Source organism: Notamacropus eugenii, chromosome 1 (genome assembly GCF_028372415.1).
Source record: "Notamacropus eugenii isolate mMacEug1 chromosome 1, mMacEug1.pri_v2, whole genome shotgun sequence".
NCBI classification, from domain to species: domain Eukaryota; kingdom Metazoa; phylum Chordata; class Mammalia; order Diprotodontia; family Macropodidae; genus Notamacropus; species Notamacropus eugenii.
In genome coordinates this window covers 493,240,195-493,261,885 of record NC_092872.1, presented here as the reverse complement: position 1 = coordinate 493,261,885, position 21,691 = coordinate 493,240,195, and the positions used below count along the sequence as shown (strand labels likewise).

General features: G+C 41.1%; 1 protein-coding gene and 1 long non-coding RNA gene across 4 annotated transcripts in view; one reads left to right on the top strand and one right to left on the bottom strand.

The window, feature by feature from the left end:
- LOC140519750 (uncharacterized) overlaps positions 1 to 21,691 on the top strand; it is a 41,854-nt gene that overhangs the window by 2,946 nt on the left and 17,217 nt on the right. Inside the window, exons 2-3 of one of the 2 annotated variants that reach the window (XR_011972276.1) lie at positions 3,207 to 3,340; positions 7,606 to 7,991. This is a non-coding gene — a long non-coding RNA (uncharacterized lncRNA). Of the gene's footprint in view, positions 1 to 3,206; positions 3,341 to 7,605; positions 7,992 to 21,691 lie in introns of those variants that run through there. The other variant, XR_011972277.1, reaches the window with a different exon arrangement.
- The window catches only part of UAP1L1 (UDP-N-acetylglucosamine pyrophosphorylase 1 like 1), a 34,658-nt gene continuing 20,819 nt past the window's right edge, over positions 7,853 to 21,691 (bottom strand). For both annotated transcript variants that reach the window (XM_072633108.1, XM_072633109.1), the window contains exons 2-9: positions 21,380 to 21,584; positions 20,811 to 20,986; positions 19,928 to 20,100; positions 19,306 to 19,499; positions 15,163 to 15,303; positions 14,090 to 14,275; positions 10,130 to 10,187; positions 7,853 to 9,815 (exon numbers count right to left, since the gene is read on the bottom strand). In XM_072633108.1, the coding sequence (XP_072489209.1) occupies positions 9,729 to 9,815; positions 10,130 to 10,187; positions 14,090 to 14,275; positions 15,163 to 15,303; positions 19,306 to 19,499; positions 19,928 to 20,100; positions 20,811 to 20,986; positions 21,380 to 21,584 (1,220 nt within the window). In that variant the 3' untranslated portion in view covers positions 7,853 to 9,728. The remainder of the gene's footprint in view (positions 9,816 to 10,129; positions 10,188 to 14,089; positions 14,276 to 15,162; positions 15,304 to 19,305; positions 19,500 to 19,927; positions 20,101 to 20,810; positions 20,987 to 21,379; positions 21,585 to 21,691) is intronic.

The window sequence follows — 21,691 nt, the reverse complement described above, 5'->3', positions numbered from 1 at the left end:
CTATATCCAAGCCATTTCTAGATTGGAAAGATGTCCAGATTGGTATAGTGCCCAGTGTTATCTGACAGATCTCTGCTCCAAGATTTCAGGCAACATAGAAATCTTGAACAAGGAAAAAAGTCTCACAAATACACTCAGAGTTCACATTTCAGAATTGAGCAACCAAGTTATTCTCTAATTCCCTCCCATAGCGCTACGCTAGTTCTAGGAATTAAACTATTTGATGGAACCAACATTATTTAATCTTTTCTCTATGCAATCATGGATGAAACAAGATTCATCAGTATTTTCTAACCTTAAGTTAACCAAAGGCTTGGGACAATGACATGAATCCTCCTAGCAGGAAGAAAAGTCAATAAGTTACTAAACAAGAATTTATGAAGTACCTACTATGTGTCTGGTACGATGTTAAGCATTGGAGATGCAAGTGAAAGTAAAAGATAATGCTTGCAATCAAGGAGCTCTAATGGAGGTGACACAACGTGCAGACAACTATGTACAAATAAGAAATATAAAGGAAAAATTAAAGTTAATCAGGAGAAGGAAGACAATAGAGTTAAAGGGGATCCAGAAAGCCTTCTCGCAGAACTTAGAACTTTTCCTGAGACCTGAAGGAAGCCAAGCAAAATGCTTGATGTCATGAGTCAGAAGATGGAGCATTATTCAAAAAACAGTAAGGAAACCAGTGTTCCTGGATATCAGAGTATATTGGGATGGAGGGGAGGAGGAATTGTAAGGTATAAGAAAACTGGAAAGGTAAGAAGGGACTGGGTTATGAAAGGCTTTAAATGCCAAACAGAGGATTTTATATTTGATAGTAGAGGCAATAGGGAACCACTGGAGTTAATTAAATAGGAAAGATGACATGGTCAGACCTGTGTTTTAGGAAGAGCAATTTGATAGCCTCAGGTGGATTGTAGTGAGGAGAGACTTAAGACAGGAAGACCAAACTATAGGCTACTGTAATAGTCTAACTATAAGGTTGGACCAGGATGGTAACAGTGACAAGAGAAGAGGAGGTTCATATAAAAGATGTTGAGAAGGTAGAAATAACGGGCATTGGCAACTTAGTGAATGTGGGGGAGAGAGTGAGGAGTTGAAGAAGATACTATGTTGAAGAAGACTAGGTTGATAGTCCAGGTGACCAAGAGGGTGGTGGTACCTTCAACAGTAATAGGGAAGTTAAGAAAAAAGGGAGACTTGGGAGGAAAAATAATAAGCTTAGTTTAGGGCATGCTGAGTTTAAGATGGCTGTGGAACACAGTTTGAAATGTCTGTGAGGCAGATGGAAATGTGAGGTCAAGGAAAGAGATTAGGGTTGGACAAATACATCTGAGAATCATCTGTACAGAGACAATAGTTGAAACTACGGGAGCTGATGAGATCACCAAGTGAGACAGTACAGAGGAAGAAGAGGAGAGGGATCAGGACAGGACCTTAGGGGACAACTCATGGTTAACAGGTATGACTTGGATAAAGATCCAGTCAAATCAACTGAGAAGCATCCGCTAGGTAAGAGAACAGCAGTATCATGAAAACCTAGAGAGAAGAGCTTATCAAGTAGAAATGGGTGGCTATCATGCCATAGCCTGGGTGATTATCCTATATCTCCAATGCTTTGTAGTCAAAGACTACAAAGAGCAGTCAAGAAGAATAAGTATTGAGAAAAGGCCATTAGATTTGGCAGTTATGAGATTATTAGTAACTTTGGAAAGTACACTTTCAATTGAGCGATGATTTGGGAAGCCAATCTGCAGAGTTAGGAAGGAAGGAAGAAAAGAGGAAGTGGAAGCATTGACTAGAGAAAGAAAAAGTTCAAAGGCACAGTAAATGTCTGAAGTATCTAATTGTTTCTAAGAGAGTTTAGCCCTTGAAATTTAAGACTCTAGGAACTGATAGACTCTTTTCCTATCAAGAGAAAAGTGGCACATGACTCTGGGGACTGATAGATCTCTCTCTTTATGCAGTAAGAAGCTGTTGAACATTTTTTTCATAATTGGGCACTAGCATGTGTGAAGGATCTACATTCCTCACCAAAAAAACTCCGAACAAACCACACAAAACAACCCCCTAACCCTTAGAACCTGGAGTCTAAGCTAAAATAGTTAGCATAACCTAGTCCTGTTAAAGAGAATTAACATTTCAACTAAGGACCAGCAGGTGGCAGCAGCAAGGACAGATCAACACAAAGGATATGAACAATCTTAAAAATAGAATTATAAACAATTAGCAACCATATGAAAGATTTCTCCAAATCATTAATAATTAAGAAAAATGCAATTCAAAATAACTCTGAGGTTTCACACAAAAAATTGGAAAACATGACAAAAGATGGAAATAATTAATGTTGGAACGGCTGCTGAAAGGCACACTAATAGACTTTGGGAGATTTGGGAATTGGCCCAATCATGCTGGAAAGTGATTAGGAATTATGCTTTTAAAAGTGACTAAAATGTCTTTACCCTTTGACCTGCAGATCCTACTCCTAGACATTTACCCCAAATACAAATACAAAACACAAAGAGAAAGGTACCAAAGGCAAAAAATATTCTTTGTGGTGTTTCTTGTGATAAAGAATTAGAAATGAAGTTCCTCAGTGATTGGAGTGGAGCTAAACAAATTTTGGTCCATGAATGTAATGGAATAATTACTGTACCATAAGGAATGAAAAAGATTAATTCAGAGAATCAAGGAAGGCATATATAAATTGATGCAGGGGGAAATAAGCAGAAGGAGGGGGAAAGTATACTCAATGACTACAATATACTTGGAAGAAACAAAAAAATCAAAACAATGATATGTAATTATAATTGTAATCAAGGTTGGAATCAGAGAAGAGATAAGAAAATGCATCTCCCTCTTTAAGATATGGGATATATACATATATACACACACATATTATACATATATTTTTGTCACAAAATTTATAATTTAATAAATACTACAGTTTGTCAAAATAAAAAAAAGATATGAGGCAAGGGTTCTATGAGTATGGAATACTGCATATGCTGTCAGACCAGGGGGATGGGTTGGGTAAGTTTTATTATTATCTTCATATCTTATTCTTTTATTTTATTTATTATTATTAATCTTTATATGTTATCTTTGTTACAAAGGATAGGTCTCTGGGTAGGAAAGGAAGGAGGATATATTTGGAATTTAAGGTGATATAAAACACAAAATATCATTAAAATTTCTTTTAACAGGGGAGAGACAGAGACAGACAAACCAACAATAAGGGGTAAGCAGCAGCAATGGGATGTGATAGCCACCATGGACAGCATCTAGTGAGAGTGAGATGATATCATCAGAATACATTTCTAGTCCTACAACATCTGAGGTGAGTTGCCCCTCCACATTATGTATTCTGGCCACAGATTCTCTATGTGTCTATTTTTGCCATCCTTGGTCCCTGGGTCCATATGTTCAAATAGTCATGCTTCCCACTTATGGTATCTATATTTGTGGGAAAATATGCCTCAGGTTTATGCAGAAAGTTTAATTGGTATTTTTCTTTGTATGCCATTTCATTAAGCACCTTTGAACTAATTGTGGCCTCTGGATGATTAATGTTAGGGACTGACCAAGGGACTTCTCTAATCAACTTGATGAGCTTACAGAGAGGTGAACCTTTGTTTAGGACATGATTATCACTTCCTGTGGAGGTACTGTGCCCTTTGGCAGCTCCTAGAGGATGTTTCAGTGATTAAGAATGTTCCTAGGATGGTACTCAGTATTGAGACAGACTAGGAGAAAATATTTCTTTTTTGATGCTAACCTATAAAAAAGGAACCAATAGACATTTTTCCCTTTTGCCTTCTGCATTGTGGGAAGGGGATGAGATTCCACCCCTCCTCCCCTCACACCTCCATTCCAGAGCCAATCGTGGGGCAGAAGTCCATGGCAAACTGTATGTGCTCAAGCCAAACCTATCGTGACTCAAGAGAATTACTGAACCCCAGAGCCTAACAGACCTTTTCCCCAACCCCGAGTACCAGAGCTACAACCAGAGGATAACATAAAAGACAGTAGTGAAGTATTGAGAGTTTCTAGAGGAACATGGCAGAGACGCTCAAGCACTCATCCACATTGTGTGGAACTATTCTCTCAAGATAGGTCAAATTCTTGGTTCCAGCCTTAAAGAGGCAGTATATAATCTCTCAACTATATATCTGTTGCGGACAAAGGAATCATATGGACAGGTAGTAAGAGTTTGTGAAAGTTGCCTCACTAGCATAGACCTCAAATTGAGTCCCCAAATACAGCCTTCTAATTAAAAAAAATTTCTAGCAAGAGAAATTTCAGACAGATTCAGAAATCTGAGACAGCAGTAACCTTGGAGGACACCTTAGGAGTAACCCCAAGTGTGGGAGTTCAAGGATCTGGCCTTCTGTTGAAAGGAGGTGAATTTCCTGAGCAATGTGTCTCCCTCCAGCTGTGAGAATGGGATCATGCATGTGACCCATGGGACAAAAGCTATGCTTGGGGGGGAACAAAGGATCTAGATCTTGCCCTGTGTCATTATCATTTGTTATTTGAATGGTGTGGGTCTGGAAGTTTCCTGCTTAGCAATACCAAGTTTACTTCCCTTCCAAGGAAAATCCAAACAGGGCACTACTATGTGTTAAAGGACTTTAAAATCCTGTGAAAGAGGAAGAAGCAAATTTTTTATTATTTTCATGGAGTCTGTAAACAAAACTTCAGAACTCCCCTGAATTTTCTGCTTTTTCTCTGTGGAGTGTTAATAAAGACCTTCTTGTACCTGTTACTTAGTTATCTTCAATGCTTGTATGGGATCTGGGGGTTGCTTTTGCCTACATCTGTGGAAACCTAGACAAGCTAGACTGGAGTGAACACTTAAAGAGCTGAAGAGAGAGTGATCATTTGATATGGCCTTTAATGTTGGACTAGGTCCAATTTGGGAGTACTCCTACAAGCACCATAGCTGTTCTCTGAGGCAAAAAGACCTACCTATGAAGCCAAATTAATATCATAAAGACCACTTGGTAAGTTTGGGAATCAGAAAACATGATTTCAAGTAATATTTTCTTGTTACATTAAAATATAATAAACCTATAGAAAGCTATCTTGCCCTACAGAAAAATAGAGAGGAGGGAGATGGGAGAAGGCAGATGATAGAAGGGAGGGCAGATTGGAGAAAAGGATTGTTAGGGTGCACACTGTCTTGTAGGGGAGGAGAAAGATGGGGAGAAAATTTGGAATTCAAAATCTTGTGGAAGTGAATGTTGAAAACTAAAAAATAAATTATATTATTTTTTAAAAAAATCTAATAAACCATTCTCCAGTTAGGAATCATAAGGGACCATATGTCCCCAGGACCATGTACAGTTCCACAGCTCTCATTTCCCAGGGTCCAAGCATACTTCCTAGGGCTAGTTGGCTATTATCTTGTTCAAGAACCTCTCTTCTAGGACAACTCTGGCATCATATCTGCCTTCTTGATGTCTTTGTTGTTGATGAGTCATTTCAGGTGTAACTAACTCTCCATGACTCCATTTGGGGTTTTCTTGACAAAAATACTGGAGGGGTTTGCCCTGTCTTTCTCCAGCTCATTTTACACATGAGGAACTGAGGCAAATAGTTAAGTGACTTGCCCAGGTCACATAACAAGTGTCTGAGGCCTGATCTGAACCCAGGTCCTACTGATTGCAGACCAGGAGCTCTATCCATTGTGCCATCTAGTTGCCCTCTTAGTGATAATAAAAGTGGTAAATTGCTATTTCTGTAGTATTTCACTATTTACAAAGTGCTTTACACAAAGTATTTCATTTGATCCTTAAGAGAACCCTGTAGAATACTCAGGGCAGTTATTTTTTTGTATTTATTATTTTATTTTTCTGGTTACATGTAAAAACCATTTTTAACATTTGGTTTCAAAACTTTGAGTTCCAAATTCTCTCTCTTCCTCCCTCCTCCCACCCCGACCATTGAAAAGGCAAGCAGTTTGATATAGGTTATACATGTATATCCATGCAAAACATATCCATAATAGTCATGTTATGAAAAAACAAGGAAAAAACCCTCAAAACATAAAGTGAAAAAAATATGCTTCAATCTGCATTCAGACATCATTAGTTCTTTGCATTTTTTATCATAAGTCCTTCAGAGTTGTCTTCAATCACTGTTTTGCTGAGAAGTCATTCACGGCTAATCATCTTACAATATTGCTATTACTTTGTACGCGGTACATTTTGTTTTGCATCAGCCTGTGCAAATCTTTCCAGGTTTTTCTGAGAGCATCCTGCTCATCATTTCTTATCATACAATAGTATTCCATCATAATCACATACCATAACTTGTTCAACCATTCCCCAGTTGATGGGCGTCCCCTCAATTTTGAATTCTTTACCCCCAGAAAAGAGCTGCTATAAATTCTTTCATATGTATAGGTCCTTTTCCTTTTTGTTTTTTATCTCTTTTGGGATACAGACCTAGTAATGGTATTACTAGGTCAAAGGGTATGCCTGGTCTCATAACCCTTTGGGCATAGTTCCAAATTGCCCTACAGAATGTTCAAATCCATTCACAATTCCACCAGCAGTGCATTAATGTTTCATTTTTCCCACATGCCCTCAAACATTTGTCCAATCTAATAGGTACAAAGTAATACCTCAGAATTGCTTTAATTTGCATTTCTCCAATCAGTAGTGAGTTAGAATAATTTTCATGTGGTTATAGATAGCTTTGATTACTTCACCTGAAAAATGATTATATCTTTTGATTGTTTTATTTTTATAAATTTGACTCGGTTCTCTATGTTTGAGAAATGAGGCCTTTGTTAGAGAAACTTGCTTTAAAATTTTTTTCAGTTACTATTGCTAACTGTATTTCCCTGCATCCTATTCTCCCCCACCCCTGTTCATTCTGTTCTCTCTCCTTTCATCCTGGCCCTCCTCAAAAATGTTTTGCTTCTGACTACCCTCTCCCCTGAAATGCAAGAGATGGTATTATTAAACCCATTTTACAAATGAGATACCTGAAACTCAAAGGCTAAGTGACTTACCATGTTCATACAGCTAGTTTAGAACCAGAGCCCAGATTCTGTTCTGACTCCAAATATGGAACTTCCTGTACCATATCACAGCATCCCCAAAGTCTCTTTTCTAAGAACTATCCCAGACTGTTCCTCAGACCTTATAATTCCACCATTTTACCTTATTCCTATTATCTTTCAGTTTCTCCCGTTTATGATTACATCTGAGCACACTGGTTTAGGTTAATTTCAATCAAAAAAGCTCTTTTTTTTTTTGACCTACTTTTCCATCTAGACAGGATTCTTGTAGGCCTTTGACCTTTTCCTCCAGTAAGCAGATTAATTTGTCCCTGCTGTTCTCTGAGTCATCCTATTATACCACTGTTCTCTTGTCAAAGCCACTCTAAAACACTGTGGTGAGGTAGGTAACTGGAACTGGTTGCTGTGGGAAACCATGGTTCAGAAGCAAGCTGAATTGAGAGACAGATGTGAAGTGGTATTAAGAGAGAGCTGTGAATTAAGAGGTTTGAGTGCAGTTCTGACATGAGGTAGGGTAATGGACTGATACTGGAAAGGTTTCTTCCAACTACATTATCGATTGATGATTACAGCTTGGTAAAGTTCACACTCGGCTCAACGGAAGCCGCATGTGGTATATTCGGTCCTCTGTCCTACTGCCTTTGACTTGACACAGAGCCCTGGATCCTGGAAGGAACAGCTATTTGTCCAGCAGAATGAAGAAACAAAAACAAAGAAGACACACTTAAATGAAGGACTAAGAATCCCACAACCGTGGGTTCTCTTATCACCACCCACTATGCTCCAGTCCAAAAACCACAGGCAGGATGCTAGTAGAAATAATTTCATGATTTTTATTATCAAAGTCTGGCACATTCAGAGTTAAGACAAAAGCAAAAACAATCTGCCTTTTAAGATTCATAACTGTCTGTGATGGAAAAACTAAATGTATGAATAAAACATTTTTTTAAAAGATTAATAATTGATAACAGGAAATTGACTCAATTTATACATTTACATAGAAAATGATACATGCAGTTATTTGGGTTGGAAGTTGGAGGTTTGTTGTCATTAAAGCTTATTTTTTAAAAAAACCTTCTCCAGAATGCTCCAATAGTAGCTGTGATCCAGAGTACATTCCCATGTCTGACAACCTGCGGGTGCTCCAGGCTAACCTTCTACCTCAGGCATAGAGAACACAGGAACTTCCCCTTTCCCTACCAGACCCCAGGGTTCTAAGGAAAAATCTGTCTATTAGAACCACAGAGAAGCCAGCCTCCTTGGTAGCTTCATTACCAGTGAGGCCTGGCTTCCTTGGGGTTATAGGGAAGAGAGGAATGCTGAAAATTCTCTAGCATTCCAAAGCTCTCCCCACAGGGCTTTAATATTTCCCAACACTGTCTGCTTCCCTATTCCTAAACTGAACCTTCACCCATCCCTTTTGGAACCACCAGGCTCTAGAGTCAAGACCTGTTCCATTCATGATGCTTTCCTTTTACTGGGTAAATTGATTAGAAAAGGGAAAGGCACTAATTAGCTCCTGTCTGCATGATCCTAAGACACCAAGCAGGAATCAGACACTGAACAAAATACCAGGGGAAGGGTTAGCAAGGAAAAAAAATGGAAAGGGTAATTAAATAGCGCTGTTTGTAGAAGGTTTGTTCTCTTTTTTTTTTTAATTCCTCACAACAGCCTCAAGAGGTAGTAAATAGCACCATCCCCTACTTAGAGGGAAAGAGGACAGAATACAGATACACCAAGCAATTTGCCTGGGGTCACAAAGGCCAGATACAAAGCATCTCAGCACTCAGGGTCCTGCTCACTGAGGCAGAAAAACACAAAGATCCAGCCAGCCACTATTTCACAGCTGAAGGTGTTTCTCGATTTCTAAGAAGGTCTGATGAAACCCAGCTATTGCTGAGTTGCTGGGAGGGGGGAGCATTCACTAGATACTGGCCTTTCCTCCTCGATTCTCCAGTTTCCTTCTGGGCTGAGAACCAAAGCCAGGGCAGTAGCAGCTGTCTTCCCATTTGACCCAGGTTTGTAGATAAACAGGAAGTAGAAGGTCTGTTGGCCCACAAGGCACCATAAGCCAGGGACAAATGCACCCAAAGAGTGATCTTCATGAAAATAATCTGTAACCCAGAACAAGGACGGGGGCAGCCTCTGAGCTGAAAGGTACGATGACTATCAACAGTAAGTCTTAATATCAACATAGCATCATTTTGCCTTTAGAATCCAGCACTTTGTTAGCTGCCTGGATCTGCTCCACTGATTGCCTGAAGGAATTTAGCAAAAATTCAGAAATAAAAAAATGTCAATAGAATTGATCAGCAGAGCAAGGGAGAAAAGGGGGCAGGAATGAGAGAGGAATATATATATATATATTGCTATATACATTCAGATAGATACACATATGTATATATATCAATATATATATCTGATTTTTTAGCTTTATAGTACTTATTCCATGTTTCAACAAGAGAAGCAGTACTGCACACAGGACTCAAAGGATCAGCCCTAGATGACAGAAGCCAACCATACTAGGCAAAATAAATTTTAGCATTTATATTTCATCATAAATATATTTCCTACTCAAGTCTAGTACTCAAGGCTGAGCAGCACTGCTTCCAGAAATATTTGTGTCTTATTCAAATCAAAAACCAATTTCGTGCCAGTGGACCCAAGGACAGATTTGATTTGGTTTTAAAATGAATCAGGCCTTTTCCAGCAGCTTTGCCTTGTTTTCATCAAGTATGAAAGGTGAGCAGACTTCCTCATCCTTCAGGTATACCTCCAGACCCTACAAGAACAATGGTGAAGAAATGTTTTTTCCCCCTCCAGAGATGTATCCACCTGTGTGATTGGTTAATCTCAGGAATGCTTCATAGAATGAAGTCAGACCGAATCTCCCTAGGTCTTCACTAAACCCGTCCCACCATGTCCTCAGGAATGGGCCCAGGATTCTGACTGATAAACAGATGCAGCTGAGAGCTAATTCTGCCCAAAGTTAGTTAAAAGCAGCGTTTGGTTCCAACAGCTATAATCTTCATCCCAGTTTCCATGGTCTCCAGCCCCAACCCAGCAAGGCCCTGAAACTGAGAAAAAGGCTCTCACCTCCCCAAAATAGGACACTAATGGAGAAATCTCACAAAGGACAGGAGGGTTTTCAGTACTGCAAAAGAAAAATCTGTATTAGCACCTGCTTAGTATACAGTTCCTCCTTAGTAGGACTGCCACTCCTAGAACTGGGGCCCAGCCTTCTCTGAGGGCTCAGATTATATAGGCCAACATGACCTACAGCTGTTTTCTTCAACATCATGAACCCAAACTCTCCTTCCACCCACAGAAAAGTTCTTGCCTTGGCCTGTAAAATATTCATGTTATAAAAGGCTTCAAAAGCCTGGCTTTGGGAACATTCAGATTTCGGCAGTTTATGTCAATGAGGAGTGGAAAAAGACATCTAATTTTCTTTCCCTTCCTGTTTCAGAAAAATGAAATGACCCAAGCCATTTTTGGAATATCATTGCTCAGTTCGTGTTTCAGAGTTTATTAATATATGGATGAGGGCTTCTAAGGGCCTGTCTCTTGCTGGTATTCTGAGCAGATCTCACAGGCTCATTAGACAGTCTAAAAGCTGTTCATCTGTGACAGGAAGAGATCTTTATAATCATCCTTAGAAGGATCTTAATAAGCTTACAGCTGAACAGGAATTCCCCTCTACCAGTCCCCTGACAAGTGATTAGACAGTTTCCACTTAAATTCCTCCATTGACCCAGAACCCACTGCCTCCCAAGGTAGCTAGCGCATTTTCCTTCAGCACGACTTATTATTAGGAAGCATTTCCTTACTTAGAGCCTAAATCTGCTTCTCTGAAACTTCCAAACACTTCTCCCAGTTCAGCCAAGTAGAACAAGTCTAAGCTTTCTTCCACAAATACCAGATGGCACTTGTTCAGATCCCCTGCATCCAGCCCAGTCCTCCCACCTCTATGTACTGCTAAAGCAACTAGGAGAACCAGTGAGGGGCAAAGGTCTGGCTGTTTCTGATCCCCCCAGACACAAAGGTGGTTAAATGCCTTGTCAAGGGACCATTGACAACAGTGGGATGATGGGGGCTGACCCCTTTCTTCCCAGCAACAGCTTTTGACACTGTCAGGGGGAAGGGACATGATATATCAGACCAGTATAAAAGTTATTTAGGATAACTAGAGGAGGGATAGCAGTTGTGTAGGATGAAAGGGAGTGACTTGGATGAATAACAGCTGCTTAGAAAGTGGGGAGACACATTGAAAAAAGAACTGATTAGAAAGGGGGAAGTATATCAGGGCTACCTAGGTCTCCAGTCTCTAGTTTTTTCTCATTTGCAAGCCATCCTTCCTATGGCTGCCAAAATAATCTTCCTAAAGCATAGGTCTGATCACATCATACCTCTGCTCAACAACCTTCAGTAGTTCCCTATGGCCTCCAGAATAAGTTACAAACTCCCTGAGACCTGCCTTTTAAAGCCTTCAATAACCTGGCTCTAAACCTACCTTTTCAAACTCATTTCATATCATTCCCTTTCATACACTCCATGTTTCAGGCAAATTGTACTACTAGCTGCTTCCTAACCTTGTTTTACTGCCTCCCTTCTTCAAGAATAACTGGTTATGTTCCACCACTTGAAAAAAAGATACTCCCTCCTGATTTCCCTTTAAATTAGGGGCTATTACCCTTTGTGTGTGTGTGTGTGTGGGGGGGGGGGGGTCAGATTCCCTTGGCAGTCTGGTGAAGCCTATGGACTCTTTCTTAGCATCATGCTTTTAAATGAACAAAACAAAATAAAAAAGGTTGCAAAGGAAACTAATTATATTGAAATATAATTTATTTTTCATCCAAGTTCATGGACCCCCTGAAATCTATCCACAGACCCTAGGTTAAGAACCCCCCATAAATCATTCCCTGATTTTGTTCCCAGATGAAAGTCTTGTTTTCCTCCTCAAATGTAATTAGAACATTTTGTCTAAATGTCATTCTACCTAACATTCTATCTGTGTGAACTCAAAATGCTATTTTCTACCTCTCAAAGCTTATACAGTCCCTCATGCCTGAAACATACTCTCTCCTCAACTTCCCCTTGCTAAATCTTGATATTGATTCAGGTTTGACTCAGGGGCCACCGCCTCTGCTTAGATTTCCCATTCTGCCAGCTGTTAGGACTCTCTCAACTCAATAAGAGAGGTAAAGTAAACTCTTCACTTGAACTCAGTTCAATTCAACAAACATTTATTAAGCCCTGCCAGCCCAAGGAGCTATGCTAGACCCTAAGAATATAAAGATGAAAACAAAACAATCACTGTTCTGCCCCCCAGGAATTTTCTATGACTAGTCAAGTTTGGCTGGAACATAAAGTATGTGAAAGGGAGAAATGTGAAATAAGGCTGGAAAAGTGGCCTTAAATGCCAGGCTGTGGAGTTGTATTTTATCCTGGGAATGAGAGGTATCTGTGGAAATGTTTTTGAAGAGAGAAAGGTTATTTGGTAGCTGCATGAAGGACAGAGGGCTGAAAAAGGGAGACATGAAAAGTAGGGAGACCAATTAGGGGACAGTTATATCCTAGGTAAGAACTGATAAGATAGTGGCCCTACGATTGGAGGAAAGAGGACAGATGTAGGAGCAATAATAGAAGCAAAAGAATTGAGCCTCTGGAGGATTAGATAAGGAACGGGGGAAAAAGAAGGAAGGGTCTAGGATGACGCCAAGGTTATGAACCTGGATGACTCAAACTGTAGTACCATTAGATAAAAAAAAGTCTGGACCAACGGAAGACTTAGAGGAGGCAAGGATGGGGAGGGGCATGATAGGTTCCATTGTGGACATGCTGCCTTTGGGATGTGGATGAGACATCCATGTTTGAGATGAAATGGGTATCTTTGTGCTGTAAGAAATGATGAGCAAGTTAATTTTAGAAAAAAAATGGAAAGACTTACATGAAATACTGAAGGGTGAAATGAGCATTACTGTATACAGTAATAGCAATGTTGTTCAAAGAATAATTGTGAACCACTAAGCTCTTCAGAGTATTATAAATATTCAAATCAACTACAAAGGACCTATGAAGGAAGATACTATCTACCTTTTGGGAACACCCTTGCTGTGGTTCAGTCGTTTCAATCGTGTCTGACTCTTTGTGACCCTTTATGGGATTTCCTTGGCAAAGATCCTGGAGTGGTCTGCCATCTCCTTCTCCAGTTCATTTTACAGATGTAGAACTGAGACAAACAGTGTTAAGTGACTTGCCCAGGGTCACACAGTTAAGCTAGTATCTGAGACTCTCTACCCACTGCACCCACCTTAACTACCTCCAAAGAAAGAAATGATAAGTGGAAGTATTCATAGTATGGTTATACATACATACACATACATACATACACACACACACACACACACACACACACACACACACACACACACACCTACCTCTCTGTCAAATGGTGGTCTTCTCTAGAGTGGGGTTGGGAAGGAGGGGGAAGATAGTCTGGAACTTAAAATGTAATAAAAAAAAATACAATTTAAAAAAAGAATGGGAATCTTGATTTAGGAATCATCTGGGTAGAGTTCATCATTAAACCTCCATGGAAGCAAATGAGATCAAGAAGGTGCATAGAGAGAAAAGAGAAGAGGAGAGCACCAGGAAGAGTCTTGGGGGTCCTCATCGTTAGGAAGCTGAGGATGATGATCCAACCAAGAAGAAAAGCAGGAGAAAACTAGAGTACTATGTACATTCCTTCCTTTGTCCCTTTCACTCCTTACCCTGATCTCATTCATATGTGCACATAGAGTACCTCACCCCACTTTCCCTACCCAGACAGAGAATGTAATAAGCTTTCTGAGTGCAGTTTTGTCTTCATATTCCAAGTTTCTAACGTAGACCTTTGCACATAATAGGCCCTTCCTCCATGTTTGCTGAATCGGATGGGATGAAGGGAACAAGCAGGGGGAGTAACCAGAGTGCTGGCTCTCTATGAATGGGGGTGCAAAAGGGAACACCAGGTTTTGGGAGAGTGTTGTGCTCACCAGCTCATCAGATGCTCACCTGGCCTGCTCTGGAATCCTGACTCCATTTTCATCCACGAAATGGGCACCAGCCTGCAAAGCCCAACGGTAGTGCTGAGCTAGGAGGGCCTGCCGGGCTGTAGTGGGGTTGTCTTTGTTTGCTGTGTCCGCGTTTTTTAGGGGAGAGAATTCCTCTTCCCTCAGGACTTCAAATGCAACAAAGTTTCTAGTGGTAAAAGAAATAGCATCAAATAAAGCCCCTGTCATGTGTGTGGCGAGTACTGGAGGAATGGGGAGAAGGTGGATAGAGAGGGGAACTGAAAGGATACTGCGGTTAGACTCTGATTTCAAGTGGGTTCAACCCTACTACAATGGATCTGTGGTTGTTTTATAATCTACACCTCTTTCTTCAAAAACAGTAAAAAAGAAAATAAACATCAGGTGTGTGAACTCAGTGGTGAGAAAGGAGAAAGGAAAGCAGAAGGCCACTTGAACCACCTGCACCTTCTTCTATTAATGACTCTGAAAAGCAGTGCTACTTATACTCATTGACTCTCACATCATCTTCTCTCCCTAAAAATAGCTGCTCCCTCTTAGGGTCTGAAGTTACCTATTTATCATGATTTCCTCACCACTTTTAATGTCTCAGCGCCCTCTGTCCCCTAGTGCCTTTGGAGAAATGTGAAGCATTTAATGAGATTGGGTGTGGTGAGCTTGCCTGACCTCAGCCTGGATCTCTCTGGAAACCTGGGGACATAGACCATACATTTTGCAGCTGAGAGGAAGCTTAGAACTGATCTAGTATAACTTGCTCATCTTACAAATAAAGGAAACTGAGGCTCAGAGAAATTACTGTTTGCAGACACATTGATGTCACGTGATAGAGCTGAAGTATGAACTTGGGTCTTTTGACTTCAAATCCAAGGCTCTTTCCACTGCATACTGAGCCTCCACTCCATCCTTCCTCCTCCAATATAACACGGACACAACGATCCCAAATTTCCTAGTGCCCTAAGAAGTACTAGGTCATGGAAACTTTGACCCAACCGAGGGAGACAGTCAGGAAGTAGGGGTGCTGAGAAGGGAAAGATTTATTTCATTTCTGCCACTAACTTTGAGAACTGGAACACATCAAACACGAACTTCTCCATCTTTATACCATTTGGTTTGAGCGGCTTTACCAGATTTCCATCCTCATCCACAAAAGGGACCTTCTTGATGGCAACATGTTGCTTCAGCAAAGGCTCAAATTCCCTGTAGTGAGCAAGAAGAAAAAAGGGGAAGAAATAAGCCATCTCATTTCATTCTAGAGTTATCCTCAATAGGTTACTCCAGGTTAGGGAAGACCCTGGAGAAGCAGTCTCCAAAAGTTTTACCAGGAGCTCTTGCCCTAACATGAGCTAAATAGGAACAGCTGACATGAGGCCTAACAGGTAGGGGCAACGCTCACATCAGCAGGTAAAAATGAACATAAATCTGAGGATCCATTGCAGGAACCACTAGGGGCTCAATGCCTCCTTTCTCATTCTGAAGGACTTAAATTGGAGGATGCTTGGATCTAATACCAGTGACCACAGATACTGGACTCTAGGCTGGTAAAGAGAAGAGGAAGATTTAGGAATTGTTTCTCCAGTTTGCAAGTGGGCAGAGAAGTCTGGTACATTTTTCGGGCTGTTCACATTCAGGGAGCCCAGTCTGGGATGTGGTGTTTACTTAGAGTCAAATAGTTAAGAAAACCCAGCTAGAGGCTGCCCCTAAATCTGGCCATCCTGTTCCAAATAGAACTTCCTTCTGAAGGCATAAAGGAATAGGAGGAGGAGGAGGAGGACTAACAGGACCTTCCTACTCTCTCCAATGCCCATCTAGCATCTTCCTTAAGATTCCAGGAGAAATGACCCTTGTATCTGAATTTTGGGGATGGGTGGAGGGCACCAACACCCAAATCTCTACCCCTTCCCTTCATCATTCCACCCAGAGAGGTGAAATTGTCTCTGACTGCATGGTTTTACCCCATCACTTTCTTCTTCTGTACCAGTCTGTTTACTCTGGGGAAGGTCAGGGAAACACAAAGAGGTTCATCCAAGGAGGTCAAGGAAATATCTCCCAATTATACAGTAAAACACACGTTTAATAGGCATTATTGTGTGCAGAGTATTGTTTTAGGTGATAGGGAGATGAAAAAGTTAGATAAGAATTGGTCCCTGCCCATAACTTAGTAAATGGATAAGATAACAACACAGATATTGCGTACATAAGTATTATTTTTAAAAATTTATTTTGTTTTTAATTTATGGAATAAACAAGCATTTCCATAACATGATATAATAAAAAAGGAGATTGCACACAAAACTGCAAATCTATTTTGTACAACTTGCTCTTCCTTTTAAATATGTAATAAAGTCATCATGTGAATTTCTTTGTTTTCCCTTTTTTCCTCCCTCCCCCCATCCTAGAGATGGTTGGCATTAGACACAAATAGATATATATGTATAAAATTATTCTACACATAGTTCTATTTATTAGTTCTTTCTCTGGATGCAGATAGTCTCTTTCTTTATATGTCCTTTATTATTAATTTGGGTATTTATAATAGCCAAAATGCTTTATTCCCTCAAAGTCATTCTCAAAACAATATTGCTGTTACTATATACAGTGTTCTCTCGGTTCTATTCATTTTGCTTTTCATTATTTCATGCAAGTCTTTCCATGTTTTTATAAGATCATGGAGCTCTTCATTTCTTATAGCACAGTAGTCATCAAGATCCTGTACTACAACTTGTTCAACCATTCCCCAATTGATAGGTATCTCTGCAATTCCCAGATCTTTGCCACCACAAGGAGCGCTGCTCTAAACATTTTAGAACATATAGGTTCTTCTCCTTTTTCCCTAATCATCTTTGGAAATATACCTAGTAGTGGTATTGCTGGGTCGAAGGGTATAGGCAGTTTTAATAACTCTTTGGCAAAATTCCAGATTGCTCTCCAAAATGGTTGATTCATCATAAGTACTATTTTATGCCAATTAAATACTAAAAACAAAGGGCTGGAGGGGAGTTTAAGGAAATGACAATTGCCAATGAAATGGGAAAGTATAGAAAGCTCTATGGAAGGGGAATAAAGTTGAGTTGCTTGGAGGTACCTATTACAGATGACAGAAAAGGAGTTAAGTATCTGAGGATCAAAAGGATGCTGCCCATAAGGAGCAATGTAACAATCTCAAAAGAGGGGAAACTAGAAAGTTCACTGAAGGTGTTCTCTAGATGAATTCAAAGAACAGACTGGTTACCAATAGTTCCTAGGAACTAGAATGGGCTTTTTTTTTTCCTGTTGGTTTAAGCTGAGGGATTTATTACCAACATAAGAAACAAGTTCTGGTTTAGGTTAGATACAGGTCTGGACAAAGGGAGGAGAACGGGGCTAGGGGACACTGAAGCAAACCTCCATGAGAAGGCCATCTATGACAGGTGCCTCCATTTTCTCTCCTTTCCGTGTCTTCCTCTCTACAGTCTGGCTTTCAACCTCCTCATTCAATGTTGCTCTCTCTAATGTTACTAATGATTACGGTCTTTTCTCAATCCTTATCATTCTTGACCTCTGTGCAGCCTTTAACACTGCTGTTACTTGCTTCTCTCTGGGTTCTCATGACACTGCTCTCTCCTACCTATATGTATCCTATAGGCAAATGCCATTCACTTGGCACCCACAGGCTCTTCAGGGTTTGCCTTCTCTACTACCTACAGACAATTATAGGGAAAAGAAGATAGGTATCAGGAAGCCAATTATCCCTAGAGAACAGTGATAATGGGATTCCCTTCTCTGTATCCCCATAACGCCCATAGGCAGATCCTCAGGGGCAGTCAGACTATGATCATGTTTCTCCTCCCAGGTGCTAAGATATTTTGACTGTAAGAAAATTAAACAATCAGGTAAACAGTACTAGAGTACAATGGAGGAAACCTATACTAGAATATCTGACCATTCCTCAGTCTTCTTTGCTATATTTTCATCCAAGTCACACTCATCAGTGGTGGGTATCCCACAGGGCTTTGCCCTCCATCTATCTATGCTATTTTACATGGTGATTTCATCAGCTCCCATTGATCTGATGATCCTAGCTATGCTAATAATCCTAAAATCTATTTACTCAGCCCTGACCTCTCTGCTGATTTCCAGGTCAGCATCTTCAACTGCCATCTGCCTACTGGACCTTTCAAAACTGGATTTCCCCTAGATATCCTAAACTTAACATGTCGAAAATTGAACTTAGTTATCTTTCCTCCTAAACCCTGTCCTCTTCATAACTTCCTCTATTACTATTAAGAGTACCACCATCCTCCTGGTCACCAGGGCTTACAACCTAGATGTCAATCTCCACTCTTCACTCTGTCTCACCCTCCATATTTGATCATTGCAAAGACCAGTCATTTCTTCCTTCACAGCATATCCATTATATGCCTCTGTCTCTCCTCTGACACTATCACCATCCTGATGCAGGTTCTCATTACCTGACAGTTGAACTATGACAATAGCCTGCTAGTTCATCTACCTGCCACAAGTCTCGCCCCACTCCAATCCATCCTCCATTCAGCTATCAGATCTGATCATGTCACATAAAATGCAATGCTGCCCCCCCCCCCCACCTACTTCCACTCTTGGCAATAAACTCCAGTGACTCTATCACCTCCAAAATCAAATATAAAATCTTCTGATTGACATTCAAAACCCATGCCCTACCCCACTCCACACCTTTCCAGTCTTCTTACAACTTGTCACGTACTTTGCAATCCAGTGACACTGTGTTGTTCTTGGTACAAGACATTTCATCACCAGCCTCCACGCATTTTCTCTGGCACCTGGGATGCTCTCCTTAATCACCTCTGCCTTCTGGCTTCCTGCAAGTTGCAACTAAAATTCCATCTTCTACAGCAAACCTTCCCCAATTCCCCTTAATTCTAGTACCTTCCCTCTTGATTATTTTCAATTTATTCTTATAGCTTGTTTGTACATAGTTACTTGCACATTTTCTCCATTAGACTTTGAGCTCCCTAAGAACAGGGACTGTCTTTTGCTCTTTTTTTTTTGTATCTACAACGCTTACCACTGTGCCTGACATATAGTAGACACTAATTGTGGATTCCATACCCTGCAGCTCACAACATCCAATGAAAACAATCATTTTGACAAAAGACAGTGTCCCATACAGAGAACCATAGAGACCCAAGTGAGTGACCACTATTTGGAAGCAGGAAAGCTCACCGTGTAATGGTCTGGAGGAAACTCCGGGTGAAGAAGTGGTTGCAGATGTTGCCCGCATTGAAGACCAGATTGCCACTCTCATCCCGACGCTGTACTGTCTCCAGGTCCACCTCACTGTACTCTACCACCTGGTAAATGCCATCCACCTGGCATACCACACCCACAGGCTCGTTGGGGTAGGCCTTCTCCACTACCTACAGATAAATTATAGGGAAGAGAGGACAGGCTTCCTGACAGTGGGATTCCCAATTCCCTCCTTTGTATCTCTACAGCAGCCAGAGGCCCATCCTCAGAGGCAGTAAGATCATGGTCACGTTCCTTCCCAGATATTTTATAGTCAGGTGAAAGGAACTTGAGTTCAATGGAATAAATGACCCCAGACTTTAAGAGATAGGGGATCTGAGTTCAAATCTTCATTCTGTCCAGCTCGGTGGCAAGTTCATATTCATTTCTCTGGGTTGAACTCAGAGGGTTAGAATAGATGGTCTCTTGGGTTTCTTTCAGCTCTAAACCTATGACTGTAAAAGAATAGCCCAGGAACCAGAATTAGGGTCCAGGTTAAATAAAGATCTAGATATGGCTTAGGAGGAGTATCTAACCAGGGGAAAGAGAGCAGGCTGACCTTGGCCCCACAGTCTGCACCCTTCAGCACACAGAAGCCAATGAAAACGGGATCAGCCATTTTAACAAGGATATTGTCCACACAGTACACGTGGACATATTCTACTCCACGGTGCTCCATGTCTTCCAAAATTCCATTGTCCATGAGGGCTCGATAAAGACCGCCATTGCCATCTGAATACAAAAGAGGAAGAGGACACACAGCAAGAGAGGTGTCTGGCAGCCTTTGCTCTGCCTAAGAGCAACAGGAGTGAGCATTAATGACCCTAAGCTAAGCCTAACGGCCCCACAGGGAAAGCTACCCTGAGTTATCCTCCCACCATGAAGCAAAAGCCTCATGCCTTATCACTGTAGTCAAACTCAACTCCAAAGGGTCTCCTGAACTAGAACACATAGACCAACCATTAGCAGGGCCTCCTGGGACTGACTGCAGGCTCAGGTGATTACACTGTCCCCCTGTTATCCTTACCCTAACTTTGGAAGATGGAACTAGTAGTAATACCCCCACTGGACTGATGATGAAACCAAGGATCAGAGATACTTAATGACTTGTTCATATGGAATCTTACATAGAACTTTGTTTTTTACCTCTCAGATTAATTTATTGTTTAATATTCTGCATTACAATGTTTTTGTCTCATTCATTCGTACTAAACTATAAACTCCAACAGGGCAAGGACTAAATCTTACCTAAACTTTGATTCTTCCCTTGCACGGAGCACAGTGATATCAGTATACTAAGCGCTTTTTAAAAAGTACAGTGAATGAACAAATAAACCAGAACCTAGGTGTCCTGATTCCTGATTTAAGTCTCTGTCCCTGTCTCCTTCCTTTAATCTGCCTTGGACAGCCAAGTACCCAGAAAGCAGGCCCAGACAGCATACCTGGGGCCATTGCAACCTTGTCCTTCCTTTCCAAGAGGGCCCGGCCATCAAAGCTCACAGCTGGTAACATTCTCTGCTCAAACATGATCACATTGGCTGGATCCAGATGGAAGAAGTTGTTTTCCTTAAAAAATTCAACTGTTGGCTTAAGAGTGAACTCACTGGTCATGATGTACCTAGAGGAAGAGGGGAGGTGGTTGAGTGGGACAAACAAACTGTATTACAGACACTAGGAAAAATGGAAGAGGAAAAAACCCATTCACTTGAAGCTAAAAACAGGGACCAGTTAAAGGACCAATGGATATAATGGGGATGGAGGTAAGCAGTGAGTCTCAGCAAAGGCATAGTGACCTGAATACTATAGATGCAAAAACAAAACAAAACAAAAAACCAAACCCAAACCAAACCAAACTCAATCCAGCGTGTGGAGTGTGGAAACTTCAGCCCCAGGGATAACAGTCACCTCTCTGTGTCCCAGGAAGAGGGGATACTCCAAGAGGGAGAGGAGAGAAAGGGCAAGAGAAAGGAAGGAAAAAACAACCTAGATAGCAAAGATCAGGGAAACCCACCAGGGAACAGTGCAGGGTGTATTGTGTCTGCAGCCAGCCAGCTGCTCCACTCGGCGGATTCGCTCAGCCTGGAGCTCGTACAGTGTCTTCCCACTGGGTAAGCCCACCCGGTACATGCCTTTGGGGTAGGTAACTCCTAGGCGAGTGCCTTGGCCCCCAGCAAGTAGCAGGACAGCCACTTTGTTCTGAGCAATCTGGCAGAAACCTGTGGGGAGAAAAGAGTCAGGAACCATAATCCATTAACTGTCATTTCCAGTCAGGGCCACATGGATATCTCCCTGCCACCTGTCACCATGGCAGAACAGGTCTGCC